Genomic DNA, 20,357 nt, shown 5'->3' with positions numbered 1-20,357 from the left:
TTTTTATTTTATTTTATATATTTTTTATTTTTTATTTTTTTTATTTTTTTATCTAAAAATATAATATAATATGTATATTTGCATCATAAATTACTATTATTATTATTTATTTTATTTTTGCAAGCCTTCCAATATTTTTATAATATTAATATTTTTTATTATTTACATATCTTTATTAAAACTAAACAAATAAATAAAATAAACTAAATGAGCCCAAATCTACAAAAAAAATGGGTTAGGCCTCACCTTGCTTGGGCCGGAAGGAAGGCCCAAGTGGTCTGGGCTGCGCGGAGGTCTGCCTGGCCTGCTTCCTTGGTCCGCTTGGCCTTCTCCTAAACGCGCCGTTTTGGGCTCTAGAGACTCCCTCAAACGACGTCGTTTAGGCGTCGACCCTTGGAATCCTTCACTTCCTTGAAACGGCGCCGTTTAGGCGTGCTTCCTCTGGCTATAAAATCCTTTTTCAGCCTTTTTTATTCATTTTTTCATTTCTGTTTCTCTCTCTAGACCGCACCCTCTCCCTTCTCTCTAAAAAATTTTTTCTTCTCCCTTCGCCGGCGCCGACTCCTCCCCTCTTTTCTCGGTTTTCTCTTTCACCCGACGAATCACTTCGCCTACGATTCTTCCCTATTTCCGTCGGCCTCTCTCTCTCTTCTCAGATCTCACCCTTTTCTCTTTGTTTTTCTTTGTGTTCTTTTCTCTCTCTTTTCTGTGGCTAACCGCTCTTGATGATTTTTTTGGTTTTTTCGTGTTGTGGCTAACTCGCTCTCCTTTGTTTCTCTTTTTTGCAGGGTTTTTAAAGAGCCGGGTTGTCCAATTTTTTGGACAACCCCGCGAGGGGGTTCTGGCACCCCTGGAGTTGGTGGCCAGAACCCCCCATCCCGCGTAGTGGGTGGGGGATGGGACGGCGACGGGATGGCTGGGCGTACGCCCAGCCATCCCGATTTTTATTTATTTATTTATTTTATTTTATTTATTTTTTTTTTTAATTTATGTGTCTACAGGAACATTTCTGGTCTTAAGCCTGGGCACCATGGCTTCCATGTTCATGCCCTTGGGGACACAACAAATGGTTGCATGTCAACAGGGCCCCAATTTAATCCTGCTGGCAAAGAGCATGGTGCCCCAGAAGATGAGAATGGCCATGCTGGTGATCTAGGATATGTTACTGTTGGTGATGATGGCTGTGCAAGTTTCTCTATTATTGACAGACAGATTCCTCTCACTGGGCCACACTCCATTATTGGCAGAGCTGTTTTTGTCCATGCAGATGCTGATGACCTTGGCAAAGGGGGCCATGAGCTTTAGCAAAACCACCGGAAATGCTGGTGGCAGAGCAGGTTGCGGTATAATTGGTCTGCAAGGCTGAAGTCTCTGATCCTGGTGGCCAGAATAATACATGCGGTTCGTGATGCGATGGCCTTGAGAGTAACTTTTATGTGACGTTGAGACTTTGTGAATAAAAAGAAAAAGAATCCTTGTTGAGTATTTCTTTTCTTGTGTCTGTTTAATTTGTGACTTGAAAGAGCCCTCTCCTTACTGCCGCTTTTAAAAGTTTAATGTGGTTCCTCCGTGTGCTGAATGCTTAATTTTGCTGCTCTCAAAAAATAAAATAAAATAAAATTTGGACAGCAGATATTTACTGGCTGCAAGGTGTGATTACTCATGGATTGGGATAACTAATAATTCGGACAGCATTATGCATGGATGACAAATTATTTCTATTCATGCTTAAGACATCCTAGCTAGTCTTGAACATAAATAGCTATACGGACAGCAAAGTGTGTGGATTCATGTTTCAGAACTATTAGATCTGAATATAATTAAGTGTTCCAATATCCCTACATCTTACATCGTGTGTTATGTACTTGGGGGTTATTTCTTCACTTCTTATTTTAATTTTATGTAACAATGAAGTCCAAAGTTTTATCTTTGACATTATCAATTCTTTAAAAGAAAAATTATAATAATTACAAACGTAATAAAAGACAAGAATACAGATAATTTGATGATCGTTTAATATAAACGAGCAAGATGCCATCGTAATATTCAAATTAGCTTTCATAAAAGGTTAAGTATAATGACAAAAAAACAATAAACTTATCTCTTCTCATAAATGAATAAAATTTAAAGTAGAAATTCTAACATATATAAATAATATAAATCGTAAAAATATATATACTACGAGGCATAAATTAGGTAAAAAAGTGTCATATTTACATACAAATTTTAGATCCATGTCAATTATGTGCGAAGAAAAAGCATAGATATTTTTATAAATAAACTAATCTTGTACATAAATTTGAAATTCTCATCGTAGTTTTTCAAATTATAAACAAGATAATTTCAAATATTCAACTGTCGGTGGGTATCAGCATCAGGACTCGTCACTTAAATGTACTGAAGTTAACAGATCTGCTGAGGTTTCCCCCTATCGTACGCTGCAATGGCAAGGCGGCAGGGCAACGAGAGTACATTGCTTTACTGATATAGAATTTAAAAACCGCCAGAAACCATTAATGATGAAACAGTTGGACGTAGCATTGCACCAAGGGTGTGGCATGTGCAACCCAAGTGGGAAGAAAAAAATTGATTAAGTATGATTTGTTTGTTTAATCAGAGATAAGAGCTCACTAATCCACGAAGAATGTACTCATATTAACAAATCTGATTGGCAAAGGACGTAATTTTCAAACCTAGCAATGAAAATAGAAGTCAAGTGTGGGGTTTATAATTTAACGGTTGCAGGCAACAACTACATCACTGATTTTATTTTTATATATAAATATACGAATATTGAAAAACTTTTTTATTCACAAAAACAAACTATGTTTCATTGTATTTCTAAATCATCATTATAATATTGATAAGATTTATCCAATTTCTGAATAACAATTCTAATTGCATCTACTACAAATATTTTTATTATAAATATTAATAAGATTTATCTAATTTATAAATAAAAATAATTCTAATTGCATTGACTAACGTTTATTAAAAAATATTTCAAAAATGTATAGTATTGAATTATTTATAGTTAATATTATGAATTTTAATTATTTATATTTCAAATTTTAATTTTTATATTTTTATATGATTTTTAAAACTAATACATTGAATTTAATTAACAATCAAAAGATTCAAAATAGACAATAATTTTATATAACATGTAAATAAAAAAAAATAAGAAAAAAAGATTTACGATAGTATTTAGGAAATTGTGCTAGATGATGTTTTCTAGTTTCAAATTCATAAATTATTGACTCTATATTGAAAAGACTAGTAATATTTTTTTCAATATAAACAACTAAAATATTTGTAATTATTTGGACAATTTGTATATTTTCTTTTAAAGAATTTGTTAATTATTTTCAATTTACTCAGATTTAAATCAAACATAAAAAATATTAATACCATCAACATCCTAAATATTCTTATTTTATTTTTATTTAAACTTAAAAATATTAAATATAAAACTATAATGTATAAAATATAAATAATTAAAAATCATATACAGGATTTCACACAATAATTAAATAATAAATAGTTAAAGAATTAAATAGAAAGAAGAAAATAAAAGAAAACTTTACCTTCTTTTAATTTCACATAATGGTGGTGAGTAGTTTATGTCATATTTTTCCAAGCTCATAAGTTTATAATTTTTTTTTGAAAAATGAAATGTATCTCAATGGTAAGTTACATAAAAGAGAGTAGAGTAAAAATAAAAAAACAAAATAGAGGAGAAAAATAAAAGAGAGAGAGAGAGAGAGAGAGAGAGAGAGATGTAGAGAAACTTAAGAATTAGGATAAAATTGAGTAAGATTTGTAGAGTCATTTTATTATTTTTATAAAAAATTTTTGAGATATATTAAAAATATATATAACAAATAAAAATTTTAAAACATTTTGAGAGCTACGTCCCCATAAATATCTGACTCTCCAACCCTGATTAAAAATATATAATAAATAAAAAATTTTAAAAATTTTTTGAGCCTCGGCCCCCATCAATACAGTACTACTCTCTTTATCGGGATATATCCCAATTTTGAAAATTGTATTTCGATGAAAAATGAATGTCAGGTCAGTATCGCTATAACAGAGGGCTGGCAAGTTAACAAATTTGAGCCCACATAATAACTGTAAGTTGGTGGGAAGTAGGCTGTTAGGAAGGCTCCACTGATTTGCTGCACAACAAGCATAAATAGAATAGCAGATCATACATAGCAGAAATAAGATGCACGTATAATTCGTAAAAGCATGGATAAAGTTATGATTGATTTGGAGACAGACCTGAAGGTCATGAGGGAGTGTTGCAGGAGTGGAAAGACCAAAGAATTATCCTGGAGGAGGTCTCAGCTTAAAGGGTTGCAAACTTTTCTCAAGGAGAATGAGGTAGAAATTTTCAGGGCTTTGAGAGACGATTTAGGGAAGCATTATGTTGAAGCATTTCGAGATGAGGTAAGGAGAAAAAGTTTTTGTTTTATGTTTGGACTCTAATTTAATGAGTTTGAATATTGAGTTTATGAATATGGTTCTGCCAGCAGGAAACCCCTGCTTCATAGTTTCCTCGAATTTTTTCTTCCCTTTTCGTTGGTGCGTGTTTTGTACACATAACATATACATGGTGGGACTTTGCAGGTAGGACTTATAAAGAAATCATTGAATCTTGCACTCAAGGATTTGCAAAAATGGATGTCAAGCAGAGAGGTAATCATCCTAAAGCATCCCTGACACCTTTAACTTGGTTCAAAAATCCAAACTTAACCCCTACACTCTTCATCTTTGTTTAAGCTGACACTCTGTAAATGGTTGAGGCAATATTTATGCTGGTTTATTGTAGGTTTGGTATGTATTCCTGGTTTTTTTTTTAAATTTTTTAATGAACTTTGTTGATTTTAGAAATTAAATGATGTAATAATCATGTTTGGTTTCATCACTGTTATCGCCTTTTGCAAAAGTTAAGGTTAGTAGTTTTTATACGACTTTAACACTCTTCTTCAAATTCTTTCTTATGTCACGTATCCACATCAGTAAAGGATAATATAAGTTTTAAATTTATAAATAATAATTTTTTTTACCTAATAGACATGTTTTTGGGTTAAAAACACGAGATATGACAAATAATATCAAAGTTTACCAAACTCTTTACTGATGTGGACTCCTCATAAGAGATACTTGGATCAAGGTAAAACTAGACCAAAGTGAGTCCCTCTTCTCTATGGGTGAAAGATCAAGTGCAATAAGAGTATTGCACAATTGAGTGGGATAGAATGCTATGGATATACATCATTAAGGTATGGAATGGATCTTTAGTTTATAAGTAATAGCTTTCCTCCACATAATAGATTTTTTTTTGAATTAAATTGTGGACCCATGGCAGATAATTTAAAAAAAATAAACAAAAAACTTTTAAGTGTATATTAATTTTCGACCTGTTAAGTAACTTTTTTGAGATTTTATTATCTCACAAAAATGATTTATGACAGTTTGCATCCGAGACACATGTCAGATGCAAGCTCACAACTAAAATTAAAAATATGAATGGCCCAGTTAATTTCTCCTTTCCATTTCATGATAGAGGATTTTATCGAATCTGTATTCAATCAGAGCATGTACTCTTTGTAAGTTAAATCTTGGATCCATGTGTGAGGATTAGAACACCAAATTACAGTAATTATTATTGTATACCTATTTGTGTCATTGAGGTAGTCATTGCTCGCAGTAGAAAAGCAAAGAATTTATGGTCAAGGTTAAGTCTTCTTCTTCACTCTTTTCCTATGGCGGTTCACAATAGGCAAAGGGAAAAAGAGACCTAGCGAGATATATATATAAACCCTAGAAAACTCCCATTAAAAGCTTACTGGGTCAAGGCCTACATAACCACCAAACCACACTGACTCAATTAGACGTGAAAAGTGGACCATTAATTGATCACTCTAATATTAATTGGGTTTTCATGTTTTGTCTCACAATAAGACTAAATTATCAGTTTATTTTATTAAATCAAAATTATTAATTAATAATAGCCCATAAAATAGAAAATTTTAAAATTCCCCCATTTAGGCAATATTAATTAGAGTTTATTTTTGATTTTAGGAAAACACTTTAGAAAAGACTTCAGACTAATTGAATTAATTTTGATGTGGCCACAATTTAAAGAAAAACAATTTAGCTCGTAGAGATCACATCTTGACAATCTTGTCCAATAAAAACATCTAAAATTGAATTATGACAACCATTATGCCAGTTATTGATGTATGACAAATCCATAGTTACAAGTACTAGTGATCCTATCGACAATGGATTTCAGTGTGGTTGTGTAGCAAAAACATAGCATCTAAATGTGATCTCAATGTACTATTTTTATTGTCAGTCCTCTTGCTGATTTCTCTAAACCTGATGAGAAATCTATACGGCATTAACAACATGCTTGTATCTCTCCCACTTATTTTTGAGGTTCCTTCCTGGTGTCATTCATGAGACATACCACTAAAATCACTCTTGAGATAAACACCAATCTCAAGATTTCACAAAGCATATATACAATATAGCAATTTTAATAAATCATATATACATGTACAGATAATATCAAATAGGATAAAATACACTTACTCCCTTAACTTTTGGTCATAATTACACGCAGGTCTATTAGTTTTCAAAATGAATATTCTGCTACGTATGAACGGTATTAATTCCTAAATGTGAAATATCTAAAATGTCCTTTTTCCAGTATTTTCCTTTCTCTCAGATCGGTTGGTGACGTTTCCTTACACTAGTCAACCACCCCGCTGTTGGATTTGGCCATGGAATGTTAAATTTGGTCGGATCTCCCGGGGCTCCCTTAGGGAGTATTGTGCACTCCCTTAGGGAGCCTCAGATCGAGCTCCCTCAGAAGTGCTAGATCATTGTTCCCTTGGGGAGCTTTAGATTAGTGCTTCTTTGGGAAGTATCACTGGTCATGGATGGCTAGATGAAAAGATTTTTTTTTTTGAAAAAGAGAAAAAAATTTAAAATGAAAAATTATAATTTATATAGTGGTAATTTTTAAAATTAATGAAGGACAAAATTATCTTAAAAATTTTACCACACCATCAAACTAACAGAAATATTGATGGTTGATTAATGACAAAACTTATGTGTCTAGCGAAAATATTCTTTTGGAGCAGATTGTTCATTTTAAAAACTATTAGACCCGTGAGTAATTATTGTCAAAAGTCTAGAGAGTTAGTGTATTTTAACCTATCAAATAACAGTATAGATTATCAATCAACCATGATCATCATTAAATATAAAATCAAACATCTCATGGATGTTTAAAGACATAGAAAAAGGTCTTAGCACAATTAAATGTTAAACATAATGTGAGAGTTTTAAAAACATAAATAACATACTCCCATTAATCAAGTACATCAAAAGTCCCCAAAATATCATGCTTTCAACATGTTTACTAAAAACTATAGGTCTTAATTCCTTAATGAAAGGATCAGCCAATATGTCATCAGTATCAATGTGCTCAACAACAATGTCACCATTTTTTTTTTTACAAAATCCCTAACCTTCGAATACTTTATCTCTAAATGCTTAGACCCCTTAGTGCTTTTGTTGTTCTTAGTGAACAACAAAATAGACCTATTATCATAATAATTCTTAAGAGACCTAGAGATGAAATCAACAACACACAACTCAGAAGTAAGATTCCAAGCCAAATAGCTTGAGTAGCAGCCCCATAACAAGCAACAAACTTAACTTGCATAATAGAGAAAGCTAAGAGTGTATGCTTAACACTCTTTCAAGAAACAACTTCCTACCCAACATAAAAATATATCCAGATGTGGACTTCTTATCATTTGAATAGTTGGTTAAGTTAGAATCTACATGACCCTCTAGTTTAAGGTCTTTAACCTTTTGATAAACGAACATATAATCCTTAGTTCTACTCAAATATCTCATCACATTCTTTGCAGCTCCTTAATGATCTTTATTGGGATTAGATAAATATATTCCCAAAAGACCCACTACATAAGTAATGTCCAGCCTCATGCACACTTGAGCCTACGTCATACTCCTTATTGCAGTAGTATATGACATTGCTTCCATATATTCCCTCTCACATCATTTTAGGATATTATGCCAATTTCAATTTATCAACTTTAACAATTGGCATATCTCCACTTTTGCAATCAAGCATATAAAACATATTCAACATTTGATCAAAGTATGCACATTAAGAGAGTCCAAACAAGTGATGAGATATATCTTTATGGATTTAAATTTTAAAGTCATAGGATGCTTCCCAAGATCTTTCGTGTCAAATTCCTTAGACGCAACTAGCAAGCAAGATATCAAAAGCATACAAAATAAGAAAGATGAACTTGCTTCCACTGATCTTTGACTTTATGCTTTAGTCTACCTTGTTCTCAACAAAATCAAAGAGGGTATTACTTCATCAAATTTAAGATATCATTAACGCGAAACTTGTTTAAGCCCATAAATAGACTTTTAAGTCTGCACACAAGATGATCTTGATCATTCTTTTTAAATTCTTTAAGTTATAACGTATAAACCATTTCAATAGGATTCTCAATTAGAATGGCAATCATAACATTTATCTAGTGTAGTTTTAAATAATAATGAGTTTCTAATGTCATAAATCATTTCAACAATATCCTTGTAGGATACAAGAAAAAAAAATTTCTAGTTAAAATCTTTGGCACCTAGCTTGACTTTAAGTTTCTCAGTCTTTCTTTAAGAATCTTTCTTGGTCTTATATATTTTATTTACAACTAATGAGTTTGTAACTATTATTTAGCTCAACAAGTTCTCATAAAACACTATATAACATAGATTTGTATCTTATCCTTCATTGCATCTCATCATAAATCTAATTTACGTCTGAAAACAACTTCTGAAAAAGTTAATAGATAAACTATAGGACCAATATCATAGTTACCCTTTTAAAGATAAAATTCATAGATGTTTCAGGAAAAAGCAAACTTCCTTTCCTTTATGAATCTTCTTTGTGTTATCTATCATATAATATTTTAATGCTGAGGGACCTCATCAAGAACTTGTTGAACTTATTCTTGTCCCTAAATTGGTGTATGTGCCATATTATCCTTCTATATAGGTATAGGAATATTTAAGTCTCAATATACTCTCCTTCATCTCTATCATAAGAGTAAAAACTTAGTTGTTTTTACCTTAATAATTTTACCACCTTTCTTTAGCAGTAGAATTTGTAATCCTAAGAATGATCTAAGTTCCTAATAAACTAGCAATAAGTGAAACGATAGGCATACTTTTGAAGGATATCCCTAAACACATAAATGATTAAGACTAGATTTCCATCAAGTCCAAAGTGTAAAGAGAATTGTAGGTATAGATTTGGCAGAGATTCTATTCAAGATATGCAAATTTATTTTGATTGCTTCTCCTTAAAAAAATTCTAGTAAATAACCCACTAATTATACTCCTCATCACATCCTTAAAGGTTGTGATTCTGCATTTCAACCACACCATTTTGTTTAAGATTACTAGCATAGTGTATAGTGACAGACACTATTCCACAACTTTCTATATATTTGGCAAATTGACACTTTGGCTGTCTATTTATATTATGCCTACTGTAATACTCACCACCCTTATCTAACTTGATAGATTTAATGATTTGTTTCAAAATTTTTTCTCAACTTTAATTTTAAAGATCTTAAGTTTATCAATAGTTTCAAACTTTCCTTTAATTAAGAACATAACATGCCTTTCAAAAAAAAAAAATTGAGAACATAACATAACATAAAAGTCATTGTTCAAGACAAGAAATGCAACTATTAGTCAATGGGCAATAACAAAATAATTAGCAACAATTCATAATATGTTAAAAAGAAAATAACCAAAGAGTCTAGGTGCACCATCATAGACTCCACTTTGGGTAAAGAATATGATATGCTAATAGGCACTTTCCATATAAAGCTAATATGAGAATATTCTAATTTTTGAAAAATCCTATCCTTTTTGGATAAACAGACCCTTTAGATCGGTATAACTACACAACCATGATGCTTCATGTCCTACTCTAAATTGCCTCACACAATATCCCTTTTGGGCAAGCAATTGTAGAAAGCAATTTAAAGACCATCTCATAACATGTGCTTAAGAAAATAATCCATTAATCTCAACAAATGACTCGCTTTGGTAGCCAAGCACTTACATCAATTAATAATTTTTTTTCTCAAACCGAGAATTTATAATTTGCCCAAAATCCTTAATTTACATACTCAATCTAATATATGCAATGGAATATTCTAGCTAAGATACTAAGCTTGGGTGTATCTCATTTGGTTTTAAACAATATATATTGCATTAAAAGTTAGGTCTAGAACTTAAAAAAAAATATAATCCTCTAAATTATGCACATAATTTCAACTCAAGAGTATACAAAATTAGAGACTGATCTAAGGAGAGTACATACTGCCAACAGACTCTTAGCATGCTAAAATATTTTATAAAAAAAATTAAATTGGCAGAATACATACATGTAAATTAGAGAAAATATATAAACATGCATAAATATTAAATAATAATTATTTTAAAGTCATATAAATTTTTGAAAAAATTCAATAAATTAGAATTAAAATTCTTAGGCTACTAGAAAAAGGGGGTGAAAATGGACCTCTTAGGGCCCACACAAGCCACCCTTTGCGTGTGTGTGTCACATTCCATTTCTTGGAGGGATTGTGACCGGTGCATGGATTCGGACGAGCATAACCCGTTAGGCTCAAGCAAGCTTCTTATCATAAACATCCCCATTTCATGCAGAAGTGTCTTATAACATCCATTAACATATAATATCATCATGCATGCATTCATAAAACTCATAACACAATTAAAAAACTTTTCAACTTAATTATGTAAACTCAAGAATTTCATATATAGTAACAAGTGCCACTGTCACAGTGCACAATAACATTAAGGGGGCGTTTACTATGCTGCATGTGGGGTACATTCCTTGTATTTTATACGTATTCACATTGCAGCATTTGGTTTGTCTAAAATAGATTGTAAAGTGTTCCCATTGTAATGTCATTACAATGGGCAAAGGGTGTATGTGATTCCCTTCCATCACCAATGCAAAGTAACTTTCCCTTTGTAAAGTGAAAGTTACGTTTTTTTTTTCTTTCCCAAATTCTCTTGCCACAACCTGACCTTTATCTTCTTCTTCTTGCCCTAGCCACTCACCTATATCCTTTCTCTTTATCATCTTCATCATCATCATTTTTTTTTTGCTGTAGCTGCTCACTTGAATCAAATATGCTATTGTTGGCTAGTTGGTCTATGGTTTATATTCTTTGATTTTACAAATATCAGATCTGATTGTTTGAAGTTGAAGTTTTATAGATTATCTATCAAATCTAATAATTCATCACTAATTGAAGTTGGGCTATTGCTTTCATGTCTTTGTTTTTTTTTTTCTTGTCTTGGTTTGCTACTAATGAAGTTTTGATTAGAGATTATTGTTGTTTTGCTTGTGTTGAGTGTTTTGCTATCGTTGGAATTTGCATTACCCAAGACTATTAAATCTGATGATAGGTGCAAGGAAGAAAGAGAGGAAAAAGAAAAAAGAAAAAAAAAGAAAAACAAACCTAGAGGTTGAAGAAAAAAAAGAAAAAAATTAATTAAATTTATTAATTAACTAATTAATTAGTTATTTAAATTAATCAATTTATTTATAAAAAATTTAAATTAATTAATTTATTTTTTTTAAACTTAACTAATTTACTAAAAATAAATATTTTATAATTTCACATGTTTTAATATTTAAATAATTAATATTCAAATATCATGATATTTTATCATATTATTACTTATTATTTTAAGAATAAAATTGAAAAGTTAAAGATTTATATTAAAAATAATATAAATTAATTCAACTTTATATTTTTATATATAAGGGTAATTTTGAAAATTTACATTGCATTCCCAGTAATATACCTCCAAACTGAACATTACAATGTAATCTTCTCAGTAATCACATTCTCTGCAATCATCACTTTCTCATGTTATACCAAACGCTACAAAGTTATCTTCATAACAATCACATTTCCAATAATCACATACCTAACAATCACATTACTAGCAATCAAATTCCCAGCAAAATACCAAACGCCACCTAAAGGTCAACAACACCCTCGAGTGTCCATGTAAGCTCTCGAGTCATCATCATAATCTCGTACATAACCTTATCAATGTAAAATACCCAATATTGGCATTGACTGCTAGCAAGAGTGTGTTATCATTGATCTGCAACAAAAATAAATGGGGAAAATAACTTGTGAGTCATAAAGACTTTGTGAGTGAAAATGGGAAGGAGATAAGTTAGGAGATAAGAGTATTTCGTAATCATACACTTGAAATTTCATGCCATTCATAAATAATTTAATCATAGAGTTCATGAAACATGGTTAAACACAATTTAAATAGCATTGGCATGAAAAATGAAAACAAGTTTACATAACTTTTAGCAACTTTTCCACCTTTGAAAAACCTTCAAACAAGTCAAAACTTACAATTTTGTAACTCATCTATCGATGTATGATGAACATCTATTGATAGATTTGAAATAGAATGCTTTCTATTGCATTTTGTCTGCTATTTGTTGATAAATGTTCTACATGTATCGATAGATAGCTCGATCTAAAACTTTGTTTTCTAGGCAAAATTTTGCATTTTCACCCCTCCTTAAATCCCCTTACCTCTTGAGACTATCCTTAGGGTTTAGTTTACTTCACCAAGCACATCCTCATACGATCATGGAGTATAACTCATAGACAAAATCCAAATGAACTTAGCATGCAACAATTCATAGACATAACAATCGTCATCATTCCTTTATGATTAAAATTCACATATTGTGATAGTTTGACCCCCATCAACCTTGGGTCGACAACGTATAACTCCATTGCACCTTGAGCGTTTATGATGCATCATAGGAGTGAAGTCGTTAGTACACCCTATGTGAGTGGAATCATTCGCACTTGTTGAGTTCTTACATTCATAGCATTTCGTATGTGGAATGTCCATCACATACATGCTTACTTATCTCATAATGTATATGGAAATTACATCATATGCTCATCTCATGGCATCTTTTCATGCCTATTCCATTTTTTCATATAGTATGGAAAACATACATCGCACACATAATCTCATGACATTCAACATGGTTTATCATTCACCTCATGTGGTATATGGAATACGCATCATATTTATAAACATAACATCTTAAATGGAAAATCATTGTACAATTCATCACACATTTCATGCCTCAGCATATCTAACTTACACATCATGGCATACATGCATTAATCATAAATCATATCTCGTGCCTACAATAGTTCGAAGACTGGAGTAATCGAATGTTTCAATTAATAAAGTGCTTGGCCCTCTTTTTGAAAACTAATACATAATAAAATATTTATATACGTAGTAAGTTGCAAAATAAATTTTAAAATATTTTTCTCATCCACAATTATTTTCATTTCATAAACATTTGCGAAATCATACTTAATAAATTTTCTCAACTCATGCTTCAATTTTACTTATCAAAATAGTTTTGAATGTAATGTATTCACTCACCTCGATTGAAGACCCAATCACAGCTTTTCTCTAGTGATTTCGTTGGAGTTTTCGATCATTCCTAATACACAATAATCATAGCAATCAAATTCTAAACTAACAATCTCATATTAATCATTCTAAGAACTTTCAAAAGTTATTCACCTTTGACTAAATTTATTTTTTTTCACTAAACCCATTCTAAAATTAATAAATCTGCTACTTTTACCTTATATGAGCTTCAATGGCTTGAAAAATCACAAAACCTTTAACTTTAATATTCCAATAGAATTTCTAGGCCAAGAAACAAAATTTTCAAAATTAATTAGACAAGCTTTAAGGTTTTCAAAACTTAAAAAATGTCATTTTTATCATAAAGTTAAAGAACCAAGCTTTAAACCATTAAAAATAATGATTTGATGTAAAAATGAGTTGAGAGGGGTTCTGAGAGGAGTTTACCTAACAAAAATGTGACTGAGGGTTGCTAACCCTCAAAGAATGTGCCATGTTTATAGTTTTAGATGAAAAAAATACCGTGTTGCCTTTTTTTTTTTCTATAAATAGTGTCATTTATTGATAAATTAAGAGCATCTATCTATAGATAGGATTTAGGGTTCTTTTTAAAAGTTCTTGAGTTTCTATCTATTGATAGATAGTGCGGATCTATATTTATCGATAGATGATGAACATCAGTCCATAGATTTTCATCCAAATCATTTCTAGGTTCAAATGAAGAACATCTATCGATATATAAACTCTAGTAGCTAAAACTTAAGGCAAAAACCTTGTCCAATTGGACTCCATTTCAAACCAAACCTTGTATATCATTTCAAAACATTAAAACATGAGGTTTTCTAAGTATAAAACTAAGTTTTAAGTGTTTAAAACACAACGTTGGCATGCTCATCTAAGGATTTCTAACTTAGCAATCCCACATTAGGGTTGGGTTTCACAATGGGTTTCATCCAAGAGTCAGGTTCAGCCTTCTTCTACCTCTTGCATGGTTAGCTCGACCCATTTGAGGCTGAACCTGACCCGTTCGGGTTTGTTTGGAAGTTTTCTCTATTTTTCTTGGTTTTTAGCTCATTTTTAATGCAATTAAATTTGTCAGAACTTAATTAGAATGTAATTTTACAAAACTCATGCATCAAAACACTCCAAAAACTACAAAACCAAGGTCAATCATCAAGAAAATTATTTTCGAAAAACCTATTCTTAACTTGTTTTGAGTTTCTTCAAAATCGGTTCAGTTCACTTATATTTTATGTAATTAAACCTTAGATATCAACTTTATAATATAGGTAAGTTGATTTTAAGAAACCAATTTAAATTAAAACACATAAAATATAAGTGATTAATCAAGAACTAGATTTTGGATTATATATTCAAATATGAAACTTCACTATCTAATTCCTATTTTGACAATGTGAGTTAAGAGAAGAGATTTATACCAAATTGATCTATGCATTATGATGAACAAAAGCCCTAATGATCATTGGAAAATAGGATTCTGGCTATCAAAAAAGTACGCCCAACATGCAATTTTATAAAGTAAATTTATTAAATTTCTAAATTTTTGTGGGATAATAATTTCAAACAAGTAGGTCTGATATCACATGTAGGTTAAATCTTGAATTTATATGTGAAGATTAGAATACCAAATTAATTTAATTATTATGGCATATTCGTTTGTGTCATTGACATAGGCATTGTTGGCAGCGGAAAAGTAAAGAAGTTATAGCAAAGGCTAAGTCTTTGTCTTCGCTCTTCTCCTTTATTTATGGTAGCTCACAATGGGCAAATACTGTAACGTAGAAAGAAAGAAGGAACTATCTAAATATGTATAATAAAATAAACATAAAAAGCTTTTCCATTAAAAGCTTATTGTGTCAAGACTTAAACAACCATCAAACCGCACTTACCTAATTAGATGTGCAAAGCTTACCATTAATTGATCACTCTAATTATTTTAACACTCTTTTCATTTAAATTATGAAGAGTGGGTTTGCTCTTTTACGTTGTTAACTATGTCAAATTCCAATTTTCAGATTCATCAATTGCTCGGTTAAAAGCACTGTCAAACAATCCGATTCTATCACGAAAATTAAGAAATTAAGATAGCAAAGGTCCCTGTTAGAACTCAACTGATGGGAATGCGTGCATACCATAATACTGACCTCCATGTTTGTTTCGTGATTGTGGTTAAACAGGCTAAACTTCCTATATTTGCACTGCTTTCACATGCTGAATTGGTTCCTGAGCCTCTTGGCCTTGTCCTCGTTATCTCACCTTGGAACTTTCCCTTGGGTTAGTGATGAAAGTTTTTCTTGTTTTTTTACAGGAATATTGAAAAACTAAAACCCAAATGAGATTTAATTTTTTTTATTCTCCAGAAGAGCTTAACCTCAAAATTGTTATGTTTTTGTTGCTTATAAAACAGCACTTTCCTTGGAGCCTTTATTAGGAGCTATAGCTGCAGGAAATGCTGTGGTTTTAAAGCCATCAGAGCTGGCCCCTGCGTGTTCTTCTCTTCTTTTTAATACCCTCCCCAATTACCTTGACAATGAAACTATCAAGGTCATTGAGGGTGGTCCAGCTGTTGGAGAACAACTGCTTCTGAAAAAATGGGACAAGATATTCTTCACAGGTATATGTCACTGCTGACTTCGATAACCATTTAATTAATTGTTGAAGAGCCTTTTTTTAATTTGTTAACGAAAAGATAATTTTTTCTTTTTTGCCATAGTTGTTTTTCTACCTGAATATAGTCAATTGCTTTACATATTTTTTTGTTTCGGAATATTAAAAGTATAAACTAAACTAATGCTAGGAAGTGCAAGAGTGGGGCGAATAGTAATGTCAGCAGCTGCAAAGCATCTAACACCAGTTACTCTCGAGCTGGGTGGAAAATGCCCGGCTGTCCTTGATTCGCTATCCTGGTCTTGGGACAAAGAGGTAGATTTTATTAATAAAATTACTTAAGACTATATATGATTCCTGCAGAAATGAATGAACCATTTAAATTGCTGCAAAGTTAATTACTGTTAATCATCAGTTATACGAACTGGAGAGTGCTATTTCTATGCCCCTAGAAGGTTGGCGCTGTTGAGATGCACTCTCCCACTAATATAATTCCTGCTATACGAAGAGAAGAGTATGCGGTAATATGGAGCTTGAATTTTCATGCATTTTTTATTATTATGTGTTCTGTTATTCCAAGCTGCTCAGTGATTAAGTTCTGTGTTATTCCATCAAGGTGGCTGTAAATCGAATCATTGGGGCAAAATATGGATCTTGTGCCGGTCAAGCGTGTGTATCGGTTGACTATCTATTAGTGGAAAAGGCATTTTCATCTGCTGTGGTACGTCAACTCGAATCCATTTTATTCATCCTATTGTTAATAGCAATGCTATTGTTAAATTCAGTGTACCCCGTTTTTTTCCAGGTGGAGTTGATGAAGGTCTTAATCAAGAAAATGTATGGAGATAACCCTAGAGAATCACAGAGTGTTGGAAGGATAGTTAACAAACGTCATTTCTTGAGACTGAAAAACCTTTTGACTGATAAAATGGTTAAAGACTCCATTGTCTACGGCGGTTCAATGGATGAAGACAGCTTGTAACTTGTCCACTCTCTATTCCATCTAGCTATACATGATTCATTATTTTCAATGCAACTGCTAAAGCTTGAACTATTAGCGTGCTGAAGATACAAGTTCATGATTAACAGTTTCTTTTGTTTGTTTAGATCACGGATAATTAGGAAAATTGGAACAGAAGACCCTATTCATGTTCTGCTTAATTTCTTGACTACTAGTATCCCCCAATAATATTGATCCCATTTCTTTTTATTTTTTTAAATTGCTTGCCTTTTTGACTCTTTTATTCAATTCCCTGCAGGTTCATTGAGCCAACAATACTGGTGGATCCCCCACGTGAATCAACCATAATGACAGAAGAGATCTTTGGCCCACTGCTTCCAATAATCACAGTAAGATCCATATATATGCACTTAAAACACATTTATACTTTTAGCTCAAGAAACAAAAGTAGTTGGCAGTAGCAGTCAGTTCCTTTTCTTCTAGTCATTCAAGATGAAGTTTGAACATTTGGGTTTTTTCGTTGACAGTTAGATAAGATTGAAGACAGCATTGACTTTATTAATGCAAGGCCTAAACCGCTCGCAATATATGCCTTCACCAAGAATGAAACGTTTAGGAGGAGAATGGTATCCCAAACATCATCCGGAGCTGTGGTATTTAATGATGCAATCATTCAGGTATTTTAATTTCTCAAGTAATTATAAGTATCAAGGAAGAAAATTTACTGAAAATATAAGTGGTAGTCATCTGAGTGTAGTAGGTTGGTTAGATTGGAATTTAAGGCGAAGCTAGCTCTTTCTGCTCAGCTCTAACCATTTCCCTGATTTGTTTAAATGTTTTGGTCTGGATGAAATCAAATGTAGTATGCAGCTGATACCATTCCATTTGGGGGGATCGGTGAAAGTGGGATTGGGAATTACCATGGCAAATTCTCCTTTGACACATTTAGTCACTACAAGGCAGTCGCCAGAAGAAGCTTCCTCACTGATTTTTGGTTTAGATTTCCTCCATGGAATAACTACAAACTGGAACTCTTCGAGACTGCTTACAATTACGATTATTTTGGAATGCTGCTTATCATTTTGGGGTTGAAGAGGTCTAGAAGGAGATTTGATGTCCGCTAGCATTGTCGTCAAACGATATGCTATAATATGATTAGCATTTTTTAGCAATGGATGCCAAGAAATTCCTCCAAGAGTGTAACAGTGCCTGCAAGCACGGCTATTGAGCAATTAGCATAATGGCTTGTCAATCACCTAGAAGATTAGAGAAGAAACATCAGAAATCAATAAGCATGATTGCAGTTAATTTTCACTGCCTTTGGACATCCCCTTTATTTCTCTGCTATTCTCATTGTAATTTAATGTTGCAAAGTTGTTATTTTATCATAAATCAACTACATATAGTTGTGTTATTTTATCTCACTATGAGAAAATGATCAATCCTTCCTCAAATAGAGGAGATTACAAAAGGGCATTGCAATAATAATTGGTAATACTAGTGCACAAAGCATTTACTAAGTTATAACTAGAACAATAGATAAGTTTTTTTCCTTTTTAACTTTTTGATTTAATAGAATAGGAAGGAGATTCGAATTTAATTCTTTGAATAGAAAAATGCATAAGTCGAAGTTTGATTCACTTGTAAGATGTCCTCAAATAAATCGAAATAAAAGGTGTCTCTCTAAAATAGGGTTTTGGAGAGTAGGATCTTGTTTCAAGCAAGGTCTCTGCTAAAGTCTAATTTTAAGATTTTGGCAACAATTCGAGTAATTCGGATCACTTTATACAGAGGAGGGTAGTGAAGAGTGTTGAATGGAAGAGATTAGAGAATTTAAGGTTAACGAAGGCGGACGATTCTCAACTACAAATCGGTATCAACAATGGTTCAAGTTCATCAAAATATAGCAACGATTATTGCCTTTTGGGAATAGTGTGGAAGGGGAAGAAGATTTACAGGGAAGCAATGATAAAAATGTTGGGTAACCTGTGGATAACTAAAGGAGAACTAACGGCGAAGGAAATAGGGGAAAACAAATATTTCTTTAGCTTCAGTGATAAGGAGGATTTTGATCGGATTAAAGCTGGTAGACCATGCTGCTTTGATCGAAACCTAGTGGTGTTGAAAGAGTTTGACATGGACTCAATGGAACCAAAGGAAGTGAACTTCAAGCATGAAGAACTCTGGATACATGTTATTGGTCTTCCGATTAAACTAATGGAGAGGGAAACTGCAAAAGTAATAGGCAACACAACTGACTGGTTTATTACTGTGGATGGGGACGGTGGGGATCTCAAAGGAAAGTATACGAGGATTAGGGTCCTTATTGATTTAACAAAGCCCTTAAAGAGAGGAATTATGATTCACATGGATGATGGTCACATTAAGTGGATTTCCTTCCATTATGAGAGGCTGCCAAAGTTTTGCTTTAGGTGTGGCATTCAAGAACAGAGCTGTAACCAACCATGCCTCGATGAGAATGGTACGGAGGTTCAAAAACAATATGGGGCTTTTCTAATAGCCTCACAAAGAAGAAAGGCAGTGAAGATTAAATTCGAAGGTCATGGACAAAGCCAATGGAAGAACTCGGATGTTCACTCGTAGGGGGTGGGACATAAAAAGAAAAAGGGTAGTGGGGGTCATTTCACTTCAGCCACGCTTAGTGAAATATTAAAGCAGGCTCAATCTTAAGGTATGGGTGATGAACAGAATGATGTGAATGGAATCGAACGAATGGATGATTCAAAATCAGTGGCAAGAGGTAATATGCCAGAGACAAGTGACTACGTGCCATATGAAAGTAGAGAACAGGTGCAAGTTGAATAGGTGCCAGTCGAAGGTAGAGAACAGTTGCCAACAGTAAACCCCGAAAAGCCCTTTGTATTGAATCGAGTGGATCCAAAGGAATATGCAGATTTGAATGGTGAGAAAGGTGTGTTGGTTGATGTTGAGGTGCCAGATGGTCCTAGACCAAATTGTAAACTAGTTGTGAGGAGAAATTTAAAGAGAAAACTGAAGGATTAGAACATAAAAATAAAGGTTAATGGGAAAAAGAATAAGAACTGCGGTGAATTTCAAGTTGAACTAGCGGTGCACGATGGTCCTGGCGGCTAGCGCCACTTAGATAAATGGGGATTATGAACTGGAA

At 32.5% G+C, this 20,357-nt stretch overlaps 1 protein-coding gene and 1 pseudogene across 1 annotated transcript; both read left to right on the top strand.

The window, feature by feature from the left end:
* Positions 317–1,485, top strand: LOC18589830 (annotated as a pseudogene).
* Positions 4,214–18,704, top strand: LOC18589829 (aldehyde dehydrogenase family 3 member F1). The gene is made up of 10 exons (XM_018128257.1): positions 4,214–4,455; positions 4,636–4,704; positions 15,819–15,915; positions 16,049–16,255; positions 16,439–16,563; positions 16,865–16,969; positions 17,054–17,226; positions 17,508–17,598; positions 17,737–17,886; positions 18,073–18,704. The coding sequence occupies exons 1-10, from the start codon at positions 4,255–4,257 to the stop codon at positions 18,331–18,333; spliced, it is 1,479 nt and encodes a 492-aa protein (XP_017983746.1). The 5' UTR covers positions 4,214–4,254; the 3' UTR covers positions 18,334–18,704.

Source organism: Theobroma cacao, chromosome 9, assembly GCF_000208745.1.
Source record: "Theobroma cacao cultivar B97-61/B2 chromosome 9, Criollo_cocoa_genome_V2, whole genome shotgun sequence".
Taxonomy (NCBI): Eukaryota; Viridiplantae; Streptophyta; class Magnoliopsida; order Malvales; family Malvaceae; genus Theobroma; species Theobroma cacao.
Note: the sequence above shows the minus strand (reverse complement) of the source record. Positions and strands in the feature narration are given on the sequence as shown.

Excerpts from the sequence above, each read along its gene's own strand:
- LOC18589829 (XM_018128257.1), top strand. The coding sequence starts at position 4,255 with ATGGATAAAGTTATGATTGATTTGGAGACAGACCTGAAGGTCATGAGG. Across the intron at positions 16,970-17,053 it reads AGGCATTTTCATCTGCTGTG|GTGGAGTTGATGAAGGTCTT; the intron begins GTACGTCAACTC and ends GTTTTTTTCCAG. Across the intron at positions 17,599-17,736 it reads CACTGCTTCCAATAATCACA|TTAGATAAGATTGAAGACAG; the intron begins GTAAGATCCATA and ends TTTCGTTGACAG.